The 24650-nt window shown below is 38.1% G+C and overlaps 1 protein-coding gene across 8 annotated transcripts in view; it reads left to right on the top strand.

Annotated features, from left to right (window-relative positions):
* Nucleotides 1–24650, top strand: part of RhoGEF2 (Rho guanine nucleotide exchange factor 2) — a 289609-nt gene that overhangs the window by 67586 nt on the left and 197373 nt on the right. For 6 of the 8 annotated variants that reach the window (XM_065229135.1, XM_065229131.1, XM_065229129.1 and 3 more), the window contains exons 2-4: nt 8446–8632; nt 8726–8818; nt 16101–16158. The exons of 1 other annotated variant lie outside the window; for it this stretch is intronic. In XM_065229135.1, coding sequence (XP_065085207.1) covers nt 8446–8632; nt 8726–8818; nt 16101–16158 — 338 coding nt within the window. The remainder of the gene's footprint in view (nt 1–8445; nt 8633–8725; nt 8819–16100; nt 16159–24650) is intronic. One more of the 8 variants, XM_065229132.1, reaches the window with a different exon arrangement.

The raw sequence follows: 24650 nt of genomic DNA, 5'->3' as shown, positions 1-24650 counted from the left end.
TAAAGAAACATTTTTACATTAAAATCAATTAAATGTTGAGTTTAAGACATATTTCATTTAAGTAAGTTTACGATCTCAAGATATTAAATGTCTCAAAGTGTCGTATTCCATGTACAAGTTCAAGATATTGAAAATTTTCAAAGTGCCAGATTTACAAAAAGAAACATATGATTTATGTAAAGTTTGTAAATAACTTTATGAAAGACTAAAGATCTTCAGTGAAGCTTTATTAACTTCACAACAAGTTAGTTTCCTGAAAATATGGGGAGCTTACTGGCAACTTCAAGAACCTCAAAGCTATTCTATTAGTTTCCAAGTAGTTGCAGCAACTTCACCGGTGTCAAGTGAACTACAAAAATGTAGATAACTTGAGGAAAATTGTGGTAACTATTAAGAAGTTCTTAGTACTTCAGCTAATCTAGATCCAGAGATCTTTGAGGAATTTCAGGGATCTAAAAGAAACTTCCCGTAACTCTAGTCTAGACTTGATCTTTGACTTTGAACTTTAGAACAATTCATGATAGTTCCATGATGAGCTGAAAAAAAATCGAGAACCCTTAAGACGTTCCGGAAATTTTAGGGACCAGCAGATAATTTATGAAAACTTCAGAAATATTTCAGGTACTTCACAAGAAGTCTAGAGAATTGCAGGGAAGTTTAAAGATGTTTACGAGAATTCCATTTATGTCAGAGTAAAACTGAGATATTCAATAGAACAGAGAGCTTCAGGGAAGCTCCGAGAACATCATAACAGATTGGAGATTCAAATAATTTGAAGGAAATTGCAGAAACCCAAAAGAAGTTGCGACAAACTCTGGGAATTTCCAGAATCTTCAGCAAAGCTCCGAGAGAATTTCTGGAACATAATAAAAGTTGTATGAACATTCGGAAAATGTGAGAGCATTTTAAGGGTGTCATATCTTAGAAATGTCTAGAACTCATATTTTTTAATTTGGCTAAGTTGATAAGAGAACATTAACGAAGTTCCATTAATGAAAAAATGCGAAAACTTGTAGAAAGCACCGATATCTTTAGTATCTAAGAAATTTAGATATTTTTGGATAGTTCCATGATATTTATCGAAGTTTCGAGTACTTCGATGACGATCAGATAACTTCAGATCAATCTCATTAACTCGAAGAAATTTGTAGTAACTTACAAGGAGTTCCGTGGAATTATAGGATATTCCTAGAATTCTGATTGATCCTAAAACTTTAGAAGCACCAGGAAATTTTGAATATATATATCAGAATCACAGGTTAACATAGAAAACTCCAGGGATCTCCAGATAAGATCAAAGAAAAATAATTATTTAAGGCAAAGTTCCGTTAGCGTTTATAGACTTTATGAATCTTAAGCAAAAATGTGAAATTGCAAAAAAGCAATTCAATTAATTTCAGCAAATTTGCGGGTTCTTATAATAAATGATGAGAAATTCTGCGCTGTCTAGAGAACTTTAAGAAAATTCAGAAATATTTTGGGCAGTTTTAATAACTTCAGAAAAGTCTAGACTATTGAAGAAGTTATGAATTAGTGTAGATAATTTAAGGAGGCATTTTCATGAACTTCAGAAAAATCAGATTTGGAATAACTGTCACTTTAAAAAATGTCCATAACGATTGAACGCTTGCATGATTTTTTGATATCAGTATTTTCCAGTATATTGTAGTATACCATAACGTTCAACTTAGCATACTTTCATTCAAATATCTCTTCCTTTACCTTTAATTACCAGCCTAAAAAATGAACCACAGCTATTAGCACGTTTTAGTTCCAGCACTTTTGGAGTCCTGGCGATGCATCTAAGCTCTGATATTGAACGGATTTTCCACGCATGGTTCCTTTTTATCTCTCTAGTGGTGTGAAAAATGAATGAATAAATGTTTCATTCTTTCGAAGAGATTTCAGTTTCAAGTCTCACGTCCATGGCTGCTTGAAACCGAAAACGAATGAAATTTCAAATCCTACTATCAATACAAGCTGATATTGGTACACACTTTAAAACAAAAATTCTTGAACATATACCCATTTTATCCATTTAGAATTGCGTATTTGTGAAATTGACAGTTCTTCTGAATCACCCAGTATATTAATTATTTTGTGTTGATTCCAAGAAAATTGCTGGAGCTTAAAGAAATTCCAGAAATTTCAGAAAAAAACTTCAAAAATTTTCACAGAAATACAAAGATTTTCAGAAAAATTTCGAGAACTTCTTAGAAGTCCATGGAACTTCAGGAACATTAATGAACATTGGTAAAATGCGGGATACAAAAATAGGGGAAATTTCAGGGGGAGTGTTAGCGATGTTTAGAATATTATTGAGATATGCACATAAGTTCAGAAATTCACGGAAGCTTAAACATTTTTAAGAAAGTTAAATTAAATTCAGGGCAGTACAACAAGCATCATTAGAATAGCAAAATCTTTAGAGAAGCTTTTAGAACTTCAGGAAAGAACAGAAAACCTTAGAGCAGTTCCAGTAACATTAGAGAAATTACATACATTTTAAAGAAGTTTCGATAGCTTGAGTGAATTGTTAAAACTTTAGAGAGAAAATCCATGATCGTTTGTAAAATCAAGGAGCCTGTAGGAAGCCCGAAAAAGTTCAGGGAAGTTTTAAAATTTGATGAGAAGTATTGTGAGCATCAGGTGAGTTTCTCAAACTACAAAAGAACGTCAATTCAGTTTAATTAATTTCAGGAAAATTTTGGGAATTTTCAAGTAGTTCTGAAGACATCAGAATATTCCATTCCATATTCGTCGGAGATTTCTCATGAAAATTCACTTGTAGTTCTGCTCAGCATACGCTTTGTATTTTTTCGAAACTTTTTTTGAGTTTTTATTAAAATTCTTTCTTTTGAGTTTTCATTAAAATTCACATTAAATTCATTTGAGGGTTTTCTTGAAATTCTACTCATAATAACAGATTGAACTCTTAATGATTTTTTTCCCCAGAATTCCCTTGGACTGAGATCCTTGGAAATAACAATTATATTCCATAAGCCAAGCATAGTTCCACTGTGCAAAGAATTGGACTTCAAATTCTTACAAATTTCTTGAAGTATTTACAGTTATAGACAAGAATTTCAGAAACTTGTTCAAATATAATATTTGTGGGAAATATGCATGTTCAACTTTTTTTTTATCTAGTTCGTTTATTTGTAAGGCTCAATCGCGTTAGCTTTACGGAGCCGATAATTCATTGTTCTTTGTTTGTAACAAAATTCACTTAATTTTATATTTAGTAGGAGTTGGACCGAATACTCGCGGCTTACCCGAGGTTAGAGGGGAACATTATCGAAGGATAGGAAAAGGGGAGAAGCTTGGAAGTATGGTTTCGTGGTCTCATCAGAGCGATGTCGCCAGTATGAACGGTAGTGTGGTTCTAGATTCATCTGAAGTTCGACCGGCTATGGTGACAAGTGGGTGACGATGAGACTCATCGAGACGGGGGACAAGACAAACGAAAACTAATAAAGAGATACAAAAGACAAACCAACTAAATTCTTATACTCTGATAGGGATATAGGGTTGTCTTCCTTGGGCCTCGAGGGTATTCAAAAGTCGCCCTCTAGCGGCGTCATTATCCGTACATTGCCAAACTGCGTGATCGATGTCATCGTAACCGTTTCCACACCAACAGATGTTGCTGTCCACAAAATTTATTCTATTGAGATGAGCATCTAGCGAATAGTGGTTAGACATAAGTCTACTCATAACGCGAATGAAGTCACGACTTAAACCCAAGCCTTTAAACCACGCTCTCGAAGAAACATTAGGAATAATTGAATGTAACCATCGTCCAAGATTTCCATTGTCCCAATCGGTTTGCCAACTCGAAAGGGTACTCTGACGCCATGTTCAACTTAAAGAAATTTTAGAAGTTTCACAGAACTGCAGAGATTTTCAGAAACATTTCGAGAACTTTTTAGAAGTCTATGAAACATCAAGAACTTTAATGAACATTAGCAAAATGCGGAAGCATTTCAAACAATTTAAGTAAATTCTAAAAATAGGGTGGGTTCAGTTCCATTGATTTCAGAAAATTAGCGATGTTTAAAAAATTATTGAGGTCTGCACAGATGTTCAGAAATTCATGGCAACTTTAACATTTTTAAGACCGTTCAATTAATTCCAGGGCGGTACAACAAGAATCGTGATAATAGTATAAACTTTAGAGAAGCTTCGAGAACGTCAGGAAAGAACAGAGAACCTTAGAGCAGTTCCGTTAACATTAGAGAAATGAAATACATTTTTAAAGAAGTTTCGATAGCTTCAGCTAATTGTTACAATTTTAGAGAAGTCCATGATCGTTACTAAAATTGAGAAACCTATAGGAAGTCGCAAAAAGTTCAGGGAAGTTTAATCCAAGATCCAAAAGAAAAGAAAAAAAAAACATTTCAAGCTAATGAATTTTTAAAATTGATTTGTTACTGAAGATTAAACAACTCTGTTCAATATGAGATTGAAAATGACGAGAAAATGAAATGTTTGTATTTTGAAATGCATTATTTTCTTAAAAATGTCCTTAGTAAGCTCCAAGGTTAACCAGCCACTAGCTGCAAAGGTTAACCAGCCATAAAGCAAAAAAAATCCTTATTAAGAATATTATTAAATTCCCTGAGTAACGATGAGCTTCCCTGAGGATTCCCGGTTTTCTAGGTTTTACCAGGTAGTACACACAAAACAAATTTTTCTTACATCTAATACTTTTTTTTTTCCTTGGTTTGTTTTCCGTTGATTTTGTTTTCCGTAATCAGCACCAATGCTGTCGACGCCAGGGAGGTAGCTTCCATACCTGGACCCTACCTGTCGACCCATCAACTCATGGACCGGGGACCAACGGTTTTATTTATTAGGCGTGATCAGAAATGTTATGCCTCTGAAAATCCCGGCGGCGCCGACTGGGATTAAATATACCCCGGCCCTTTGGGGTGAGAGTCTGTTACGCTTACTACTACACCACCGGCGCCGCTAACATATGTATTTAATGGCAGTTCTTGCAGCATACAAACAAGTTTTCCAGAATGCTTATTTTTGAATAAAACCTTCACGAAATGATTTTCTAGACGTAATGAATGTGAGAAAACAAACTTTTTTCAAAAATTAATCCGACATAAAAATTACAAAATTATTTAAAAAAACCCATCCGCCGACCACATCACAGAATCTGTTCATGTCTTGAAACATTGCAAGTTCTGCATACATTTCATGCAAATCTGTGGTAGAACCTCACGTTTCCCGGTTGTGTGTAGACACCCTGGCTAATACCGTGGGTTTGATCATAATCTTTCTATTTAATCTTTCGCTTTAAAGGTTCACATCGTACATAAGTGTTTATGAGATACTAATTGCATAAGCCTAAAACATCCAACATTTATTTGGTGTTCCATCAGAACGAATACTTTTCTTCGCTTAGGCAACATCTTAGTCACCTTTTTAACAACTATATAAGTCACTATTTGTTCACTTTTTTCTTTAAAATGGTCACTAAAATCACTATGCTGTCATTAATTGCTGCCAGCCCTGTAAGTAAGATAAGGGCACCTCAGAGAAAATCGTAGAGCGGTTCAGAGAATCTTAACACATTTCATGAAACCTCAGAAAAGCTGTAAAGAATCTCAAAATGTAAAAAAATCTCTAGGAAAAAAATGCCAATCCATAGAAGTTCTGGACAAGGTTGCAAACAGGGTTACTTCCACTCACTTGCTATAAAAAAATGTTTTTCCGAATTATGTAATCATGAAATATTATAATGCTAATTAGTACTTGTAAGTTACAAGAAGAGGTCATGAAGTATATGTTTGACACATAAAATCTGTCTATATTGCTTTCAGTGCGTCACAATCAGCGATTTTACGACTCGTGAGCGCTCACTCTGAGTGAACGCTCACGAATCATAAGATCGCTGATTGTGACGCGCTCAAAGCGAAATTTGCAGGTTTTATGAGTCAAACACATACTTTACACCTTCTTCCTGTTACTTACACGTGCAACACAGCATTATAACGACTAATGATTGCATCATTCCGAAAAATATTTTTTTATAGCAAGTGAGTGGAAGCAACCCTGAAAGACTCATTTCAGCTAAAATAATGTTTTTCGGAATAATAAAACCAAAAGATGGTATGATGGCATGTTTTACTTGTAACTTACAAGAAGAGGTTACAAAGTATGCGTTGCAAACATAAAACCTGTAAATTTTGCTTTCTATGAGTCACAATCATCGATTTGCTGATCGCTGAGTGAGTGAGTGAGTGAGTGAGTGAGTGAGTTTGTGAAAAATCGCTGATTGTGACTCTCATGAAGTGAAATAAACAGGTTTAATATGTCAAACACATTCTTTGCAACCTCTTCTTGTATCCTACCAATTCAAAATTCGATCATGGCAACTAATTATTTCATAATTTAGAAAAACATTGTTTTAGCTGAAATGAGTCTTTGCAACCTTGGTTCTGGAGAAGTTCAAGAAAAATCTATATGCATATAAATGGGTCCGAATATGGGATTTGCTACTAAAAGCAAAATTCCTGGTAAACAACTAGTTAAACACTAGAATAAGCTACATTTTATTCACAAGGACACGAATCAGTGTTACACTCGGGACATTTGGGGAGAAATTAATAAATTCTTAAAAATGCTGTTTCAAAATCGTTGAATTCAAATGAAAATATTTCGAGATTTCACGTGGATTTGATGCAAATTTTCTTGTAACAACCCTGTTCTTCTTCTTCTTCTTCTTCTTCTTCTTCTTCTTCCTCTTCCTCGATTTTCAAGCTAATTGCATATCGTATATTAGCTTATAGCGTGCTCTCAACTTAGTGTTCTAGATGCACTTCCACAGTTGAGAGCTTCGATTCCTGCACCATTTTTGTATTAGTATAATTGTGCGGCAAGTACAATCATACTATATGCTCAGGGAAAGTCGATAAATTTTCCAACCCGAAAAAATCCTAGATCGGACCGGGAATCGAACTCAACCACCTCCAGCATGGTCTTGCTTTGTAGCTGCGCCTTTGTCGACTGAGCTAAGGGAGGCCCTATATTTAGCGGCGATGTTTCTACCATTACTCAAGTCAGACAAGTCAGTCTTCTTCTTGATATGTCGTCTTCAGTTGCACCGTTCTATCAGACTAAATTTAAAAAGTAGGCAAGCATTGCGTAAGTCGTTTGAATTTATATATAATGTATATATAAATTTTAAGATAATGTTTATCATGACTTGTAAGCCACACTGGTCATATATTGAGGAATTTATCTTTGGGTCGCAAGTAGCCCGCTGTCCGCAGTTTGCTTATCACTAATATATAAATTGAGCTGCATAAAATGCTGAGGGCTTGGCCCTTTCCTATGCACTGATGAATTATTTATCTCCGGCAAAACCATTTCCCATAGAGAAAAACAGTATTCAATCTTGATCTCGATTTGATCACGACAAACGACAAACACTCCCGGTTACCGTTTTTTCCCCGAGAACAGTTAGCTTATTGCAACCGAGGTCACAGCTATTCAATCCATTTAACAATAAAGCGATAATCGCCATCAAAAGAAACCGCTTTCTTCCCGTATTTGCCGCATCGAAGGCGACTGATTCTGCCTCTGCGTGTCCGTCGTGTGACAAACCGGTACCTCGTGTCGTCACCGTACATGTCAGCACGACACTTTATCAACACTTCAACACCATTTGCACGGAATTGTTTCTTCGAACAATTTTCCATACCTGTTCCATTCGGTCCAGACGATGTGCGCGGTGATCGGGAATGTTCCATCATTCAATCACTTTTCCTCGCAAAAGCGATTTTTTCACACGGATTAGGTCATTTCATTTTGCACCTTCCGTGCTGCGCTGCTGCTGTGCTGTGGTCAAAGGAAAACAAACCGACCGACAATGTTTGATCATCGACACACACACACACACAAACACACCTACCGGGTTGAGTTGGCCTTCTCGATCGTCATCGGTCACCGGATGACATCAGCTGGCCGTTATTAGGGTTGTTACTTAGTACATATTCTATTCAGAATTAAATGATGCCAAGCCACATTTTCGTAATCTTACACTGATCTGACGTCTGCAATTAAGGTATTGGAAGTATAAGGTAATTCACCCATCTCTTGATCGTGAACATATCAGCGGTTGGGTGAATTTTCAACATTTTCTAAAAGCATACCAACCCTACCATCAAGCACATATTCCATTCCAACAAAAATCACCTCAAGCGTAGCCGTGTAGATTAGCAAGCTTGTTTGTTTTCACTTTAATTTTTTACCATTAATTTCATACACATAGCCCGTACAAAAAAAAAGTCTTCATAGTTTTTTGTTGATTGTGTGTTCTTTTTTCTTTTATCTTCTTCTTTCCATGTTTTTTCTTCACTTGATTTGACTTGGCTTCTGCATGATTTGCCTGCCTGTGCCTGCCTGGTTTTCGATTCGATCGATCAGGTCACCGTTGCATCATCACCACAGCCGTACCTCGTCCAGCAACAACCTGAACGGCAACGCGGCCGCCCATCGGCAACAACGACCCCAGACGCTGACCTCGACCCGGGATTCACCGAAGAGCGCACCGGTGCCAATGCTGACACTAGTTCTCACCGTCAACAAGGATGCCAACGGGTACGGGATGAAGGTAAGCGTGTAGATTTCCGTCTAGTGCTAGTGAATTTTGCTTGAATGATTGCCCTATTTGAATGATTTCTTGTTTTTCAAAACAAAAATAAAGGTTTCCGGTGATAAACCGGTGTTTGTGGAAAGTGTCAAACCGGGTGGCGCTGCGCAGAAGGCCGGTCTGATGGCCGAGGATATGATACTGAAGGTAAGAACGAAGAATATCCGAACCCGATTTGCGCGTGGGCGTGAACTGTCGGGCAGCTGTTGTTGTGTACACATCGAAACGAGAATTTGACTCATTCCGCAGCAAGAGAGAGAGACGAAAGGTGATAATGAATTTCACGGTTCACCTTTTCTCCTGCACCGCCCGGAGTTTAGCAGCAGCGGAGGTGGCACTGACCTGACTCAGCTGAGCCATTCACCTGAGCTAGAGGCGTTTGCTTTCCCGCAGCTTTCTAGCCGACAACCGTCGATCGATCGGTCGGTGGTTGGATATTCGTGTGTACACACCCACATTCGAGTACGGTACGGGCACTGACGAGTGGATGTGTTTGGACGGGATTATCCTTCTTAATTGGAGACAGTTTTTTTTTCAAAACTCATTACCGGATAATCACCTACATTTCTAAAAGGATAAAAACTCCGAATACGATTATTTTGATATTTTTCTAGAATTCACTTGAATTCTGTTCCCCTAAATTCTTTTTGAGTTCTCATAAGAATTATTAAGGGGGTTTTCATTAAAATTAACCTGATGTACTCCGCAAGATCCACATACAATTCTCATCAAAATCACCTAGGAATTCTACTTAATCTACTACTCACAACTCCCTTGGAACTACTTTAAGAATAAAGTAGAAATTTAATCCAGAACATCAGTTCTTCTCCCAGAAATCCTGTGGAATTCACCTCAGAACGACTTCTTCTCAGAATTATGTTGAAACTATGATCAGAACACCATAATATTATTTTCTCAGCATTGTTTTTTATTTGACACTAATACTCTTTTAGGTATTCGCAACGGAATATTCTTTAACCTGTTTGAAACATGAAAATTCTTCTTTCACGGCTTATGAGTTCAACCCAAGTTTAGTTTACTCATAAATCGCGAAAAGTTCAGGAACTTAGCGATAAATAAATTTGCTTCCTGTTTTTCGAGGTTTATCAGAGAAAAAAATGCAGAATATGTGAAAAGCAAAGATTGAATTGTCAGTGTATTGGTACTACCGTAAAACAGGGAAACTTCGATAGTTTTTTTTTCAGCATATTCTAAATATTCTTTATAACAATTAATGTTTTTCAAATATTATTTTTCAAAGCAAGTACTGATAATCCTAGAGTAAATTCGTTAGTAATATATTTAACGGAAAATATTGCATTTGCACTATTATTTTTTTGTCTTGTGACCGAACGTCATTTTTTGTTTGTTTTGAGGCTACTTTGATAATACTCGATGAATGAAGAAAATCATGCGTAAATCTTAAACAATTTAGTTCAAGAAATATGAAGATTTGAATGAGTACATAATCAGAAACATCATAAGCAATAAGAAGACAATATTAAATTTGTGATGAGACTATACCGGACTTTTTCCGTTTTTTTACATTTTCAATCAGGCGTAAAACAAGAAATTAGATTTTTCAGATATTTGGAAAATATGTAAAACTACATCAAACTCTATACGATATCAAAGGAATACCCTAATCTACAAAATGGAACCAATGTTGCCAGTTCGGAAATAGTGCAGAGAGTAAATTTAATCATTATATTCTACTATCATAGTTTCCCGCATTATCAAAGATACCTCGTTTTATGGTACTGCTAGACTGAGAAAAATTATCATCAATTGTCCTCATTTTCCGGCAGATGTTAGGGGTGTTTTCCACAGGAAAACATGAGGCCAATTAACTCATCGCTGAGTTCCTGCACTTTTTGCGAATATGAGTAAACTGAACTCAAATTTGGTTGATCTCATTGGCCGTGTAGTCACAAAGCCTTGACAATTTTCTTTGCTTTTTTGCTTCTATCTTATATCTTGAAAAAAAATTTAATGACCTACACATTGAGTATTTTTATCAGTCGAATTAACGATTCCATTATTTTATTCTAAATCTACGATAAGGGGCTGCTCTTTTACGTAGACAGTTTTTTTTGGATTCTTGACCCCATGCCCGCTGCGTAGACAATTGTCCATATACAATTTTTTAAATTTATATGGGGCGTGGATATTTGTCAACCCCCCTACCCCTTAAATGCCTACGTAGTTTATAAACAACCCATTTTAAAGGTTTTTTTTTTTCATAAATTAGTCGTAACATTTGAAAACGGCACAAAAGCTTTTGTAAACAAAAGTTGTATGGCCCTTTACACGCGAACCGAAGTACGCTCACGCAAACCATTACAACTATCGGATAGGGGAAAATTTCCCCCACCCGATGATATTGTTGGTTTACGTGGGCGTAATTGGTTCGCGTGAGGGCCTTACAACTTTTGTTAACAAAAGCTTTTGTACTGTTTTCAAATGTTACGCCTGAAATGTCAGTGCCTTAGACTCTAAACAAATGTACAACCCTCAGAATCATAGAATGTTTCTTAATCTAATCTAATCTAATCTAATCTAATCTAATCTAACACCAATACAGTCAGTACTTGAAAGCATCCTGGAAAATAATAGATTGGAGAAATGCCTCTAATGTTGGCCTATGGATCTAAGATTGGGCCCATCGCCAAAAATCTGCTATTTATCAATTTTATCTAGATGAACGCGTCATTGGGACGGTAGTAATGGATATTTTTGGCCACTATTGAAAATTTAGTTGTTTGCTGAATTTATGTATGGGCCCAAATTAGGGGCATTTAGGCCGAGATTACACCCATTTCCCCTATACCTTCATCATTTTACTTGTCTATTTTATATATGTTTCACATTGAATATGCGTCACACATACTAAAACGGCCAGCCCTACTGTGCAGCATTTAAGGGGCAAGATGACTCAGAAATCATCGTGCCTGTTTAAATCGATAATCTCAACACTATTCTCCAATAAATGGATGAAACGTCGACATATCGTACCGTACGTAAATTAAAAATCATTGCTGCACGTTGTGCTAATCAGGTACACAAGATTAGTCAGGATATCGTAGAATACCTTGATTAGCCTGTAAAATATAAAGATCTGAATCCATACCTCTCACGCTGAAGTCAATGTACTTGATTATTTTAGAGATAAATCATCCAGCTCAAACCTAGGAGTAATCATCATTATCCTGAGTTTAAATCTAACCGGGATAAGTCACGAATGATCAATGGGTGTTAATGTTACTATTATATATAGTATATTATATAATAATATGATGTATATATAATATAATATATAATAATAAAATATATAAATTAATAAAAAAAGAAAGGAATTTAAAAAAACCTAATATTCCAAACCACACAAGCAACATTTCCGATTTCAATGTGGTCTTTAAGTCAATTCTAAACCTATAAGGCCTCTTCAAAACCATGATAAAACCAAAATTGTTACTTGGGCAATTATATTATGGGGCTTCCCGAAGGTTTACCCATTCTATCATTAAGTCGAATAATCGTATTGATAATCTTAAATTATATTTCGAACGGAGACTCTCAAATGCTCAAAAGTGAAAATCGAACAACATATGTATTAACCTGTACAATATCTCCAATACAATTTAAATATTTTGGTAACACATCTTTGTATCCCACAAAATGTTTTGGGTATAAAGAACTTCAAGATCTAAACTCCTGGAAGATTTTAAGAATTTTCAATACTGCGTATTGATTTATGCTTTTTCCAACATACCAAAACAACATTTAGGCTAATTTTTTGCAGGAGACCCTTTGATTTATACGAATTCATGCTTCCATGAGATTTTGGAGATCTAGATCAACAACATATTAATGCAAATCTTATCTCATATTTTTTCTGAAAAATTGACGTATTGTAGAGCAGTTCTGCTGAAAACATATGATTATCTTTAAACAGTTATTTTTTAATGCCTTTTTAGTTTAAGGCAGCGGTGATTTTTTGGTGTTTTTTTTAAATATCCGGGAAAAACCGGGAATTGGAAGAGTGGATTTGAATGGACACCCTGTCTCACTCGCACTCCGTTTGCCACATGAGCAGATAGCTTGCCAAATCATGTATTTATTAGCAAACTTTGAAAGTTTCTGCTTCCTTACTTCCTCTGGAACATCAAACTTGTGGGCGGTGAAGAACAGTAGCCCCGGAAGCTGCCGGAAGTCCGCCTTGATGTAAGTCTCATCATCAATGATGAGGCAATGCTTGTGCAGCATCTGGGTGTACAGTAGAGTGATGCAAAATTTGAAATTTTCGCTCCACAATACTTAAACGATTCCAAATCGGATCCTGACTAACCTCTCAAAATTTGAACCCATTTGGTGAGAAACTGAGGTCGCACAAACCATTTGAAGTTTGTATGGGAATTACTATGGTAAAACCAAGATTTTTGTTCATGTCTATCTAATAATTCACCATATCGGTCTGCTTCAAAAGCTTTCATTTTTACTTGTAGGAAATTTTCCCAGCTACAACTTTGCTGAAAATCACTTTTTGATTAAATGCAAGGATCGAAAGTTATCAATGGTTCAATGCGCTGATGTCTTATGATTATGCTCAATCAACTGCTCAGCAGGCAACATTGGTGTTTCTGGGGCGTTGAATAGGACACAAAAATCATGGCTACTATGTCACACTGCAAAATACAGTGTTGCCTACAGAGCAGCTGCTTGATCATGTCATAAGTTTACCAATCTCTTAAATAATTAATAACTTTTTCCTGTCTCGTTTTACATAGAAATGATCTTCAGCAAAGTTGTAGCTGAAAAATTTTTCTATAAGAACTGTTTCGCAGCTCAATATGGAAAAAGACTAGAAGGCAATGAACAAAAAGTAGAGATTTCCCATAGTAATTTACATGCAAACTTCAAATGGCTTGTGCGAAGTCTGTTTCTAACCAAATGAGTTGTAAATTTGGGAGGCTAATCAGGACCCAATTTGAAACCATTTAAGCACTGTGGAGCGAAAAAGTCAAATTTTGCATCAGTCTAGTGTACAGTTTCCGGGTCCATGATTTTCCCACCGTATTTTGCCGTTCGTCACGATTTGGAGCGTTTTGCACTTTGTACGTATGCAGTTCCTCCCGGTCCTGGGTTCTCTGAACGAAAGACAGATTCAACTTTTTGGCCACATCCCTGATAGAAGCATTGGGATTCCGCTTAAACGCTTTCACGACACGCTTGTGATCCTGATCACTAATAGAACATCCATTTTGACCGCATTTCTTCTTCCGTTCGATGCTCAGAGTTTCGTAGTAACGTTTAATCACACGACTCACCGTTGACTGCACGATTCCGAGTTGTTTTTCGATGTCCCGATGAGAGAGTTGAGGATTTTTTAGGTGCTTGCGCAAAATCAATTAGCGACGTTGCTTTTCGGGTGGCGCCATTTTTTCAACTTTCGAAAAACCGACAGCGATAAAAATACAGTGTAAACAATGCACTCTAAACTACTTCTACCCAAATTTTAAACAAAAAATACCCAATGGGTAATTTTCTACAGCGTTTTTTCCTTGATGCAATTTGATGTGGGACACCCTTTACGTCACTTTTTTTTGACCAATGTTGAGGATAAAGTATTTTCCTTTAAAAAATCACAGCTTGATTTGTTAACAAAAGATTCATTAAAAATCAGCGTGTAAAATCTAACCAAAAAAGTTGGGAAGAGGCTGGAACGTTTATTGTCCAATCAACTGATTTTGACGGAATCACTAATATTTTTTAGAACTCCTTGATCCAGACATTCAAGTCCGTTATCTTCAAAATTTATCCAGACCCTTTTTTTTCCTTTCCTGTGATCTTGAAATTTTCATACAAACTCTCTGAGGTTTCGAAAAAATGTTAGACCCAACATGCAGGCTTTTCTACTTAGTGATCTTGAATGTTTTCCTAGCCCAAGATGTCGAAAAATGGCCTAGGAAATTTCTTTTTAAGATCATTAAATTAAATGTATTTTATTTTTTCCGGGCTTGTGATTCGGAATAAACAAATTTCCAAGTCCAGGTCTTAGAAAAGAAAATTCTATGTCCAAGATCATAATTTTTTAACATGTTTAAGAAGCATTTAAAAAGCAGGACTGATGATATTCCATATGTTTAAAATAACGAAAGTTATTTCGGCCGCTCAATTTTCTAAATTTGTTGATTTTTAGAGAACTGAAATTTTTAAGTCCCAGCATTAAAAAATAGTCCAAAGTTTCTCCTGTTTATCCCTGAATCTTATGAAAAAAAATCAAGATCGAGATTTTAAGTCCTAGACACATGCAAAATTGTCTACGTCCGTATTCTTTCCATCTTGGAAAATGCACCTCGTTCCAGTACAATGATATTTTTTCTTAGATTGCGATCAAGAAAAGTTTTCTGGGTTCCAGAGTTATGATTTTTTTCCTATGTTCTAAAATTGACAGTCTTAAAATTGTCGAAATTTGTCCAAGTCCGAGACTTTAAACAATTGTTTCTGTGTCTCAATTTTTCGTTCGAATTACCAATTTGCGATCTGCATCTAAAATCAACTTGGTAAATTGTTTGAAATAAATTGAGGTATGGAAAGTGGTACTAGAGCTCCAGTTTTAGGCCCTAAGGCCTAAACCATATAGTCATACAAATTTCGGCATAGTGGCAAAGTCTTTCTAACCTTCAGGCAAGTTCTTAAAACATTTGCGATAAATCCAGGAAATTTCAGTGTATGTCAACAAAAATTGTAAGTCATTAAAAGTATGTGTCCAGAAGATTTCAAATATTTTTTCAGATAATTGATACCAAGAGAAATTTCCATTGCAAGTTTAAGGAACTTTTTGCAAAGTTCAACGCTCAAAAAATAATATACTAAACGTTTGCTAGCTGAAAGGGATTTTATTTTTTTTTATATATAAATCGCATCTTTCTTCAGCCCTTTTTTTGACAGCTCTAAACAATATTAAGTTGCTGGTTGAATAATTTTTGAATATGGTAAACGCTCCTATGCAGACTCAATACACAACTATAGGAACCTAACGCTTCTAACGTACCGCAACTATAGGAGCGTTTACCCTATCTGCAATATGCTGGTACTTTGAAATTATAAAAAAGGTTCATTTCAGTTAGCGAACGTTAAAAAAAAGAACTGGTCGGGAAGACTTTACCGGGTAATCCGCCTTAGACATCAATCCAGGTCCAAACACACCACCGTTCGACAGTGCCCAAAATGACAGTCCACGCGCAAATCAGTTTTCCTTTCTAGCTGTGGTTATTTTTCTACCATCAAGTCTATCTACTGGTAAAACGGACCAGCTAATATATGCGTATTCCTTTATATTATTTTTCCTCACCGCACGTCTCATTGTTTTTTATTCATTTCTTTTTTTCTTTTCTCTTTCGTCTTTTAAACTCGCCATATTTGCTAGGTTAATGGAACATCTGTACGATCCTCGACGCATACCAACGTGGTGGAGTTGATCAAAGGTAAACAAATAAATGTAAACCCGAACAGAAAGAAAACGGAGGAAAATCGCATCCATCCTCTCTCAGCTCAGTTCAGTTCCAACTTGCGTTGGATCGATGTAAATTTCTGGCACGCGTCGGTCAGTCGTCGTGCTCGCTCACTGTTCACGGTAGTTAAACTGAAATAAGAGTCAAACGGTAGTAGTACGTAGTTGCAAGTTTTGACCCAAACTGCTGCTGTGACGACAGCACCGTTCAAGAAATATAGTTGAATAAACAGGCGCTTCTCGTTACCAACTATGTTTTCTTTACCTACTCCCTCGGTCGCCGCCTGTGTGTGCAACTTCTTTTTTTTTCTCTGTTAGATTTAAATTACTATTCCTTCGTGTGTGAGAAGAGGAAAGTGTAATGTGTGTAATGGATTTTATTGCGCATGATAAAACGCACATTTATGTCACGTTGGATTTTAACTACATACCAACTGCTCTTCGAGGGTTTCTCTCTCTCTCTCTCGTGGTGTGTGTCGTTGTTTGATTAGGTTTCACTTTCCACTGCATGATTTGTTTGTTTATGTTTTGGCTACTGTAAAGGAGAACTGGGTGTTGATTGGTATTTATTTTGTCTATATTGCTGCTGCAGAAAAGTATGCGCTTAAGTCAAAGTCTACTCTATTATTGCATTCCAGTTTTACTTCATTTTCAAATTAATGTAAACACTGAATGTGAAACAGTTTGCCAAGACGTAAAGTTACGGTTTGTAACCTCATTTTCACAAAAACTCTGGTCGTCCTAAAACTGCTCGATAATACGATTAATTATTGATGAATTTTCACCCAATCACTTTGTAGTGGAACTGACACGTTAATGCATGTTTTGAATTTCTGATATAATTTTCATTTTACCTAGATGGCTACGTTTTATATTGAATTTTTTACTTGGAGAAATTCCTTAAATATTTTAAGAAAATTACTCAAAAGGGCACTTCTCAATTGCGTGACGTACCTTCATTGTTATTCATTCATTGACCACTTTGTCAAGCAGTTTTGGCGCTACTTTCTACCAGCGATTCCACAAAACTGGACCAACTAATTTTTATTTTTTATGAAACGCACAAATGATGGCTACTTTTCTCGTGGTTCTAGAAGAAAAAATCTCAAAATAATGTTTTATTTCAAAGTTCGAGTGGTATAAAACGTCATTTTAACTGCTCAAATGAAGTGGTTAATTATCGTTGAATGAATAACTATAAATACCTCTATTGCAGTTGGTATAATAAATGAGAATGAAGCAATTCTCGAAGAAAAATAATGATTCGTTTGTTGTAGTAATGAGATCTCTGCCAGTTATCCATAGTTTCAGACCAGATAACTTGGTGGCCTCACAGCCGGATCTCATATACTGAGCTCCATCGTCGATGTCATTAGAAGCCGATATCGGCAGAAATTGGTGAACGCGGTGGGTTGGCCACACACACTATTTGATCTGCGTCACATAAATTTCATAAATCACGAAAGTAAGCAGTCAGTCAGCATAGAAATCTTTATTTTGAGCCCCAAGGTCTTGAGACTTTCTTGAAGTTCTGTCTTATAAGTCTTGCGGAATTGACCAACGAAGCATCCTTAGTTGATTCATAAAATCTGCGATAATAGGCGTATATAGTAGTGATAAGGCATTTGAAACTGTCCCAAATTCTCTGAAATCGCTCGGAAAGTCCACTCGAATGAACTCATTAAGGCATTTGGATTAATATTATGTGATTAGATATCCACAATGATTTTTGCTGTCAACCGATAGGACCTCAACAGTTGATTGAAAATGTATTTTAAGATGATCCATTGGATGTGCGAAATTATCCCGGAGCTGATTTTTTTGGATTTAACCCATAAGATCATTGGAGTTAAGCTATAAGACTTCCAAAGCTAACCAAAAAGGTCTCTGAATATGAGCTGCTGGGCTTTTGATTTATCTCGTAAGCTCTCTGTAGTTAGCCTATATAGCCTTTGAGTTTTTTTTTTTTTTATTAATTACTTTATTTGTACAGGCTCAATCGAATAAACTTTACAGAGCCGAGTTATCATTTTTGTTATACATTATTGATTTCTTATATTTAAAGTTAAAGGAGCTGGACCGGATACTCGCGGTTGTCTCGAGGTTAGTGGGGATTTACAATTTTTTTGGATGGGAAAAGGGAGAGGGAGGTTTGAAATGTGGTTTACGATACAAATATTTAATTAATCCTAAAACATGAACTAATTTCTATTCATCTTGAAAACAAACATAAAAAAAACCCACACGTACAAAATACAAACTAAACACAAGGTTAATAAAACTTACAATCTAATGTTAATATTCTTAAAGTAAACATATATGAGTTTCATAAACTCCAGATCGCGTCTAGCCAAAATATCCCGAACTGGAACATTAGGTTGTCTACCTCGAGCCCGAAGGGAATCGTACAGTTCAGATCTGACTCCGCGATGCTCAGCACATGACCAAATAATGTGATCTGCGTCCTGGTAACCTTGTCCACATTCACAGAGATTGCTGTCCCCCAGCCCAACACGGAACAAGTGAGCGTTTAACGAATAGTGATTGGACATGAGGCGAGACATCATACGAATGAAGTCTCGACCCACATCCAACCCCTTGAACCAAGAACTCTTCGACACCTTAGGGATGATCGAATATAGCCATCGTCCCAAACTTCCTTCACTCCACTTATTCTGCCAGCTGACGAGTGACTGTTGACGATAAATGAAGAAAAATTCATCGTAGGCGATTTGTCGATCGTAAATATCGCCTTCCATAGCGCCCACCTTAGCAAGTGAGTCAGCCATCTCATTGCCCGGAATCGAGCAATGAGATGGGACCCATGCAAAGGTGATGACAAAAGATCTTAAAGATAAAGCACTTAAAAACTCTCGTATTTTCATGAGAAAATACGAGGAGTGCTTTACCGGCCTCATAGAGCGAATAGCCTCGACAGAACTGAGACTATCCGTAAAAATAAAATAATGATCTGGTGCAAGTGAGGCGATCGTTTCTAGCGTATAATGTATTGCCGCCAGCTCAGCAACATATACGGAACAAGGAGCTTGAAGCATTCGAGAGGCGCTATGAAATTCGTTAAAAATACCAAAACCAGCGGACGAATCTATTAGTGATCCATCTGTGAAGAACGATCTTGCGGAATCAACTTGGCCAAACTTTGCAGCGTAAATTGACGGAACAATCATGGAACGATGATGTTCTGGGATTCCACGAATCTCCCGCGTCATAGATAAATCAAAACTAACTGAATTGCCGAAGTCGGAGAAGCATACACGATGAGGATTATGCTGTGAAGGGCTGACATCCTGTGTTATGTACACGTAGTACAATGACATAAAACGAGTTTGAGGGTTCAGCTCAAGAAGCTTTTCAAAGTTTTCGATTACCAGTGGGTTCATAACTTCGCAACGGGTGAGGAGCCTGAGGGACAATTCCGAGAACCGATCCGATAGTGGCAACATGCCCGCCAACACCTCTAGACTCATCGTATGAGTCGAGTGCATGCATCCTAACGCGATACGAAGACAACGATACTGGATACGTTCCAGTTTGATGATGTGAGTTTTAGCCGCCGACTGGAAACAAAAACTACCGTATTCTAAAACCGATAAAATCGTTGTCCGGTACAACGTTAGAAGATCTTGCGGATGGGCTCCCCACCACGTTCCGGTAATTGTTCGGAGAAAATTGATCCTTTGTTGGCATTTTTGTCTCAGATACTCAATGTGGGATCTCCAGGTGCATTTTGAATCGAACCAGACCCCAAGATATTTGAAGGACATAGAATGAGTGATCGGTTTACCCAAAAGTTGAAGCTTTGGTTGTGCTGGGCTATGCTTCCTAGAAAAAACGACCAACTCAGTTTTCTCCGTGGAGAATTCGATACCTAGCTGAATAGCCCAAGTAGACAAATTGTCTAAGGTATCCTGTAAGGGTCCTTGCAGGTCGACCCCTTTGGGCCCTGTCATAGACACTACGCCGTCATCTGCAAGTTGTCTCAACGTGCAGTTGTCACTTAGACAATTGTCAATTTCTCTGACGTAGAAATTATACAAAAGGGGGCTTAAACATGAGCCCTGGGGGAGACCCATGTAACTAAATCGAGAAGCTGTAGAGTTTCCATGAGAAAAGCTCATATGTTTCTCTGACAGCAAATTGTACAAAAAGTTATTTATTAATGGAGAAAGGCCACAAGCGTGGAGTTTGTCTGAAAGGACTTCAACGGATACTGAATCAAAAGCCCCCTTGATATCCAAGAATACAGAAGCCATTTGCTCTTTTTTAGCAAAAGCCAACTGAATTTCAGTGGAAAGCAACGCGAGACAGTCGTTCGTTCCCTTGCCCCTACGGAATCCAAATTGAGTATCTGAGAGTAGGTGGTTCGTCTCAACCCATTTGTCCAAGCGAAAAAGGATCATTTTCTCCAACAATTTTCGAATGCACGATAACATCGCGATGGGACGATACGAGTTATGATCTGAAGCGGGTTTTCCAGGCTTTTTAATGGCTATAACTCTCACTTGCCTCCAATCATCCGGAACAATATTGAGCTCCAGGAACTGACAAAACAAGTTCAACATGCGCCTCTTAGCGACGTCTGGGAGGTTCTTCAACAAGTTGAACTTGATTCTATCAGCCCCCGGAGCTGAATTGCCACACGAAAGGAGCGCGAGTGAGAGTTCCAGCATTGAAAAAGGCTGGCTGATCTCGTCTACAGAATTCGTCGTTTCGCGAGGAATCATCTGTGCCGGCACGGAATCAGGACATACTTTTCGCGCGAACTTAAGAATCCAACGATCTGAGTACTCCTCGCTCTCGTTGTTCGAAGACCGGTTACGCATCCTTCGCGCCGCGTTCCAAAGCGTATTCATCGTCGTTTCGCGCGATAATCCGTCCACGAATTGCCGCCAGTATCCGCGTTTCTTGGCTTTGATGAGGCTCTTGAGTTCGCGTTCAAGAGCCGAGTACGCTTCGAAATACACGGGTGTTCCACGTTTCCGGAAAAGCTTAAACGCGTCGGACTTTTTACGATAAACCTCAGTGCATTGGTGGTCCCACCAAGGGGAAGGAGGTTTCCTACGCAAAGACGTTCCAGGAACCGGCCGAGTTTGAGCTCGAAGCGCGCTGTCCAAGATCAGATTGGAGAGGAAGTTATATTCCTCCAACGGTGGAAGCCCTTCTACCGACGACACGGCTTCCTCTATCGCGGTCTTGAACGTTGTCCAATCGATATTACGGGTGAGGTCGTACGCGACGTTAACGGATTCCGACGGATTGAACCCACTGGCAATCGAAATTTTGATCGGCAAGTGATCACTACCGTGGGGATCCTGGATCACATTCCACGTGCAATCCAACGATAATGAGTTAGAGCAAAGTGTGAGGTCTAATTTACTTCCATTCGAAGATGGTCCAGCCAAACGTGTTACTTCTCCATTGTTAAGAATTGTCATATTGAAGTTATCACAGAGGTCATATATAAAAGTAGAACGGTTGTCATCATACAGTTCCCCCCAGCCTGTACCGTGGGAATTAAAATCTCCCATAATCAACCGTGGAGCAGGAAGTACTGAACATATATCTGAAAGTTGTTTTCGATTAACAACGGCTCTAGGAGGAATATAAACAGAAGCAATACAAAGGCTCTTACCTTTAATAATAGCCTGACATGCGACAACTTCAATACCTGTAAATTGTGGAAGATTCACTCTATAGAAAGAATGGCACTTTTTGATCCCCAAAAGTACCCCTCCTCCACGCGAATCCTCACGATCCAGGCGAATAATGTTAAAATCATAAAAGGGAAGATCTATATCTGAAGAGAGCCAAGTTTCACAAAGAGCAAATGCATCACAATCATTATTGTGAACTAAAAATTTAAAAGAGTCTAATTTAGGAATAAGACTTCGACCTCGTTTGGAAAATTATCCATCGAAAGAAATGATTGCTGCAATGAGGGGCCACTTCAATGTCAATTGCTTCAAGAGGGTCTTCACAGTAGGAAGCATTGCCAGAACAATGCTTTTGAGAGGATCAGAAATATTCAGGTACTTGAGAATATCGTCCACAATTTTATCAAATGAGAACAACCCAGATGAAGAAGGGGCTTCTGTTCTTAAAAATGGGACATCAGGGGTTTTGGATGTCCCCGGGAGAGGTGGAAAATCCTGGGTATAGTCAGTTCTTCTGAATCCAGGAGGAGTAGAAACTTCCTTTTTTCCATCACTCCTTGATTTGGGCAAGCTGATTTGGGGTTCTTCATTCTCAACTTTCCGCGAACGGATGCGTTTTCGTTTCCGTGCTGAAAAACAGAAAGAAGTTCCCTCCTCAGCCAAGTCAGAGTCAGTCTCGTCATCTGACAAAAGAGAAAAGGGATTTTTGTCGTTGGTCGATGGCGTGGCCGTCTTAAGCATTTCTGCAAAAGACTGCCGGGAACGTTCCTTAAGTGAGCGTTGTAATTTCTCCCCGCGTTGTTTGTACACCGGGCATGACGAGATACCATGAGGAGTTCCCTTACAGTACACGCATTTTGGTGCGGTAGCTGCACAGGCGTCATCCCCATGCTTCTCTCCGCATTTGGAACAGCGTGCCTTGCTGCCACAGTGGGAGGCCGTATGTCCCAACTGCTTACAGTTTTGGCAGTTCATGACCCGGGGAACGAACAAACGCACAGGTAGTCGAAGTTTTCCCAGCTCGATGTAGTGAGGAAGGGCTGAACCAGAAAAGGTCACACGGAACGAGTCTGTGGGGGTAAAACTCTTTTTACCCTCGCTGATAGATACTGAGCCCAGTTTTTGGACATCCAGTATCTTCACCGGAGGAAGCAAACGGTTCTTGAAACGGCCAACCGCCTGCTTCTCCAAGATCTCGGGGGTCAGACTCGCTTCGGTGACCACACCTTCGATCTCCACATCACGAGCTGGGATGTAAACTCTGTACTCGAGCGTGAAGAGCTGGGAGGCAGCAATCTCGTTAGCCTGCTTCAGGTTAGAGACGGAGACACGAAGTTTATTATGCCTAACCTTCGTGATTTCAGTCACGGCCGAGTATCGCTTCGTCAGATCATTAGTAATTTGCATTACATTCAAAGGTTTGTTTCTGGGCTGAAAGTAGACAACCCATGGGCCAGTCGAGTCATCTGGATAGGCTCGCGATCGGGGGTTTATCTGAGCCTGTTCTTTGCCAGACTGAGACGATGAACCAGGGATGACATCATCTTTCTTTTGAGATGACGTACGTTTTCGACCCTTCTTGCCATCGCGTGGCAAAGTGGTGTCATCTTCCGACAAAACGTCCATTTCGTCTTGCGACAAAATGTCCATTTTGCCGTACTAGTGGGAGCGAAAAACGCTCTACCACTGAAACGATAATCACTCGGACACAATACACAAAAAAAAAACTACAAACACAGAACACAAACTTAAAATTTAACTGTTGGCGAAAGAGAGAAACAAGAACAAAAACTTATCTGATAATCCTATACTACTACCACCGAGCGTTTGAACGGCAGCAGCGGAGCGACGCGCAGCGTGGATGATCTTAGATCCGCGTGTGCGGGCGGTCTTCGTTGGTGTGTGCTTATGTGAGGGTCGGCACTCAGCTGAACACACGATGATAGATGAGCGGTGTAAATGCGGAGGCAGATGCTGACACTCGATGACGATGATCCGTGTGCAGGTATGCGTTACCACGCACCAATGGTGTGCAAAATGGTTGGCGAATTGGCAATCGTAAAAACAATTTTCCTTCAGATGATGCCGAAAACACACTTTCTTCTCAGAAAAAAACTCACTTTTAGTTAATTATTTAGCTGGGAACTCTAAGCGAGAAAAAACTGACAATTTAAATCAAGCGAATAGCGAGAAAACTTCCAAAATAGCGGAGCGCGAACTAAGTCGACCGTACTTCTTGCTAGGACGCAGTGGAATGATAGTCTTTGAGTTTTTTTTTTTTTTTTTTTATTAATTTATTTGTACAGGCTCAATCGAATAAACAGTCTTTGAGTTGATCCAAAAGATATCTTATGTTGATACATAAGATCTCTGAAATTTACTTATAATCCGCAAGACTTATGAACTCGAGCTATCAATCCTTTTAATTTGATACATCATGTTTTTCTCATAAAATCGGTGAAATTGATCAATAAAGTGTCCTAACTCTTAAGGCTTAAGGCATCTGAACATAACCCACACAGTCTGTTTAGTTACCCTATGACTCTTTAGACAGTGAAGCTAATACATGAAAGCTCTGAAGACCTTTGTAGTTAAGCACTATTTAAAGCACTACTACTATACTACGATTTAAAGCACTACTAATATGGCGTTTAAAAACTCATGCAAGAAATTCAAATGAATGGGTTATCTGAGCGCTTTCAAAGTTCCTTTGACGTTTCCAAGGTTACGTTTTTACGATTTCAAGGTTATTTTGGCATTTCAAATCCAGTTTGGAAAATGTAGGCCATTT

The sequence above is a fragment of the Ochlerotatus camptorhynchus genome, unplaced genomic scaffold, assembly GCF_037179485.1.
Source record: "Ochlerotatus camptorhynchus isolate MF236.1 unplaced genomic scaffold, CSIRO-AGI_Acam_v1.1 ptg000308l, whole genome shotgun sequence".
Lineage (NCBI taxonomy): Eukaryota > Metazoa > Arthropoda > Insecta > Diptera > Culicidae > Ochlerotatus > Ochlerotatus camptorhynchus.
This window is presented reverse-complemented; position numbering and strand designations above follow the sequence as displayed.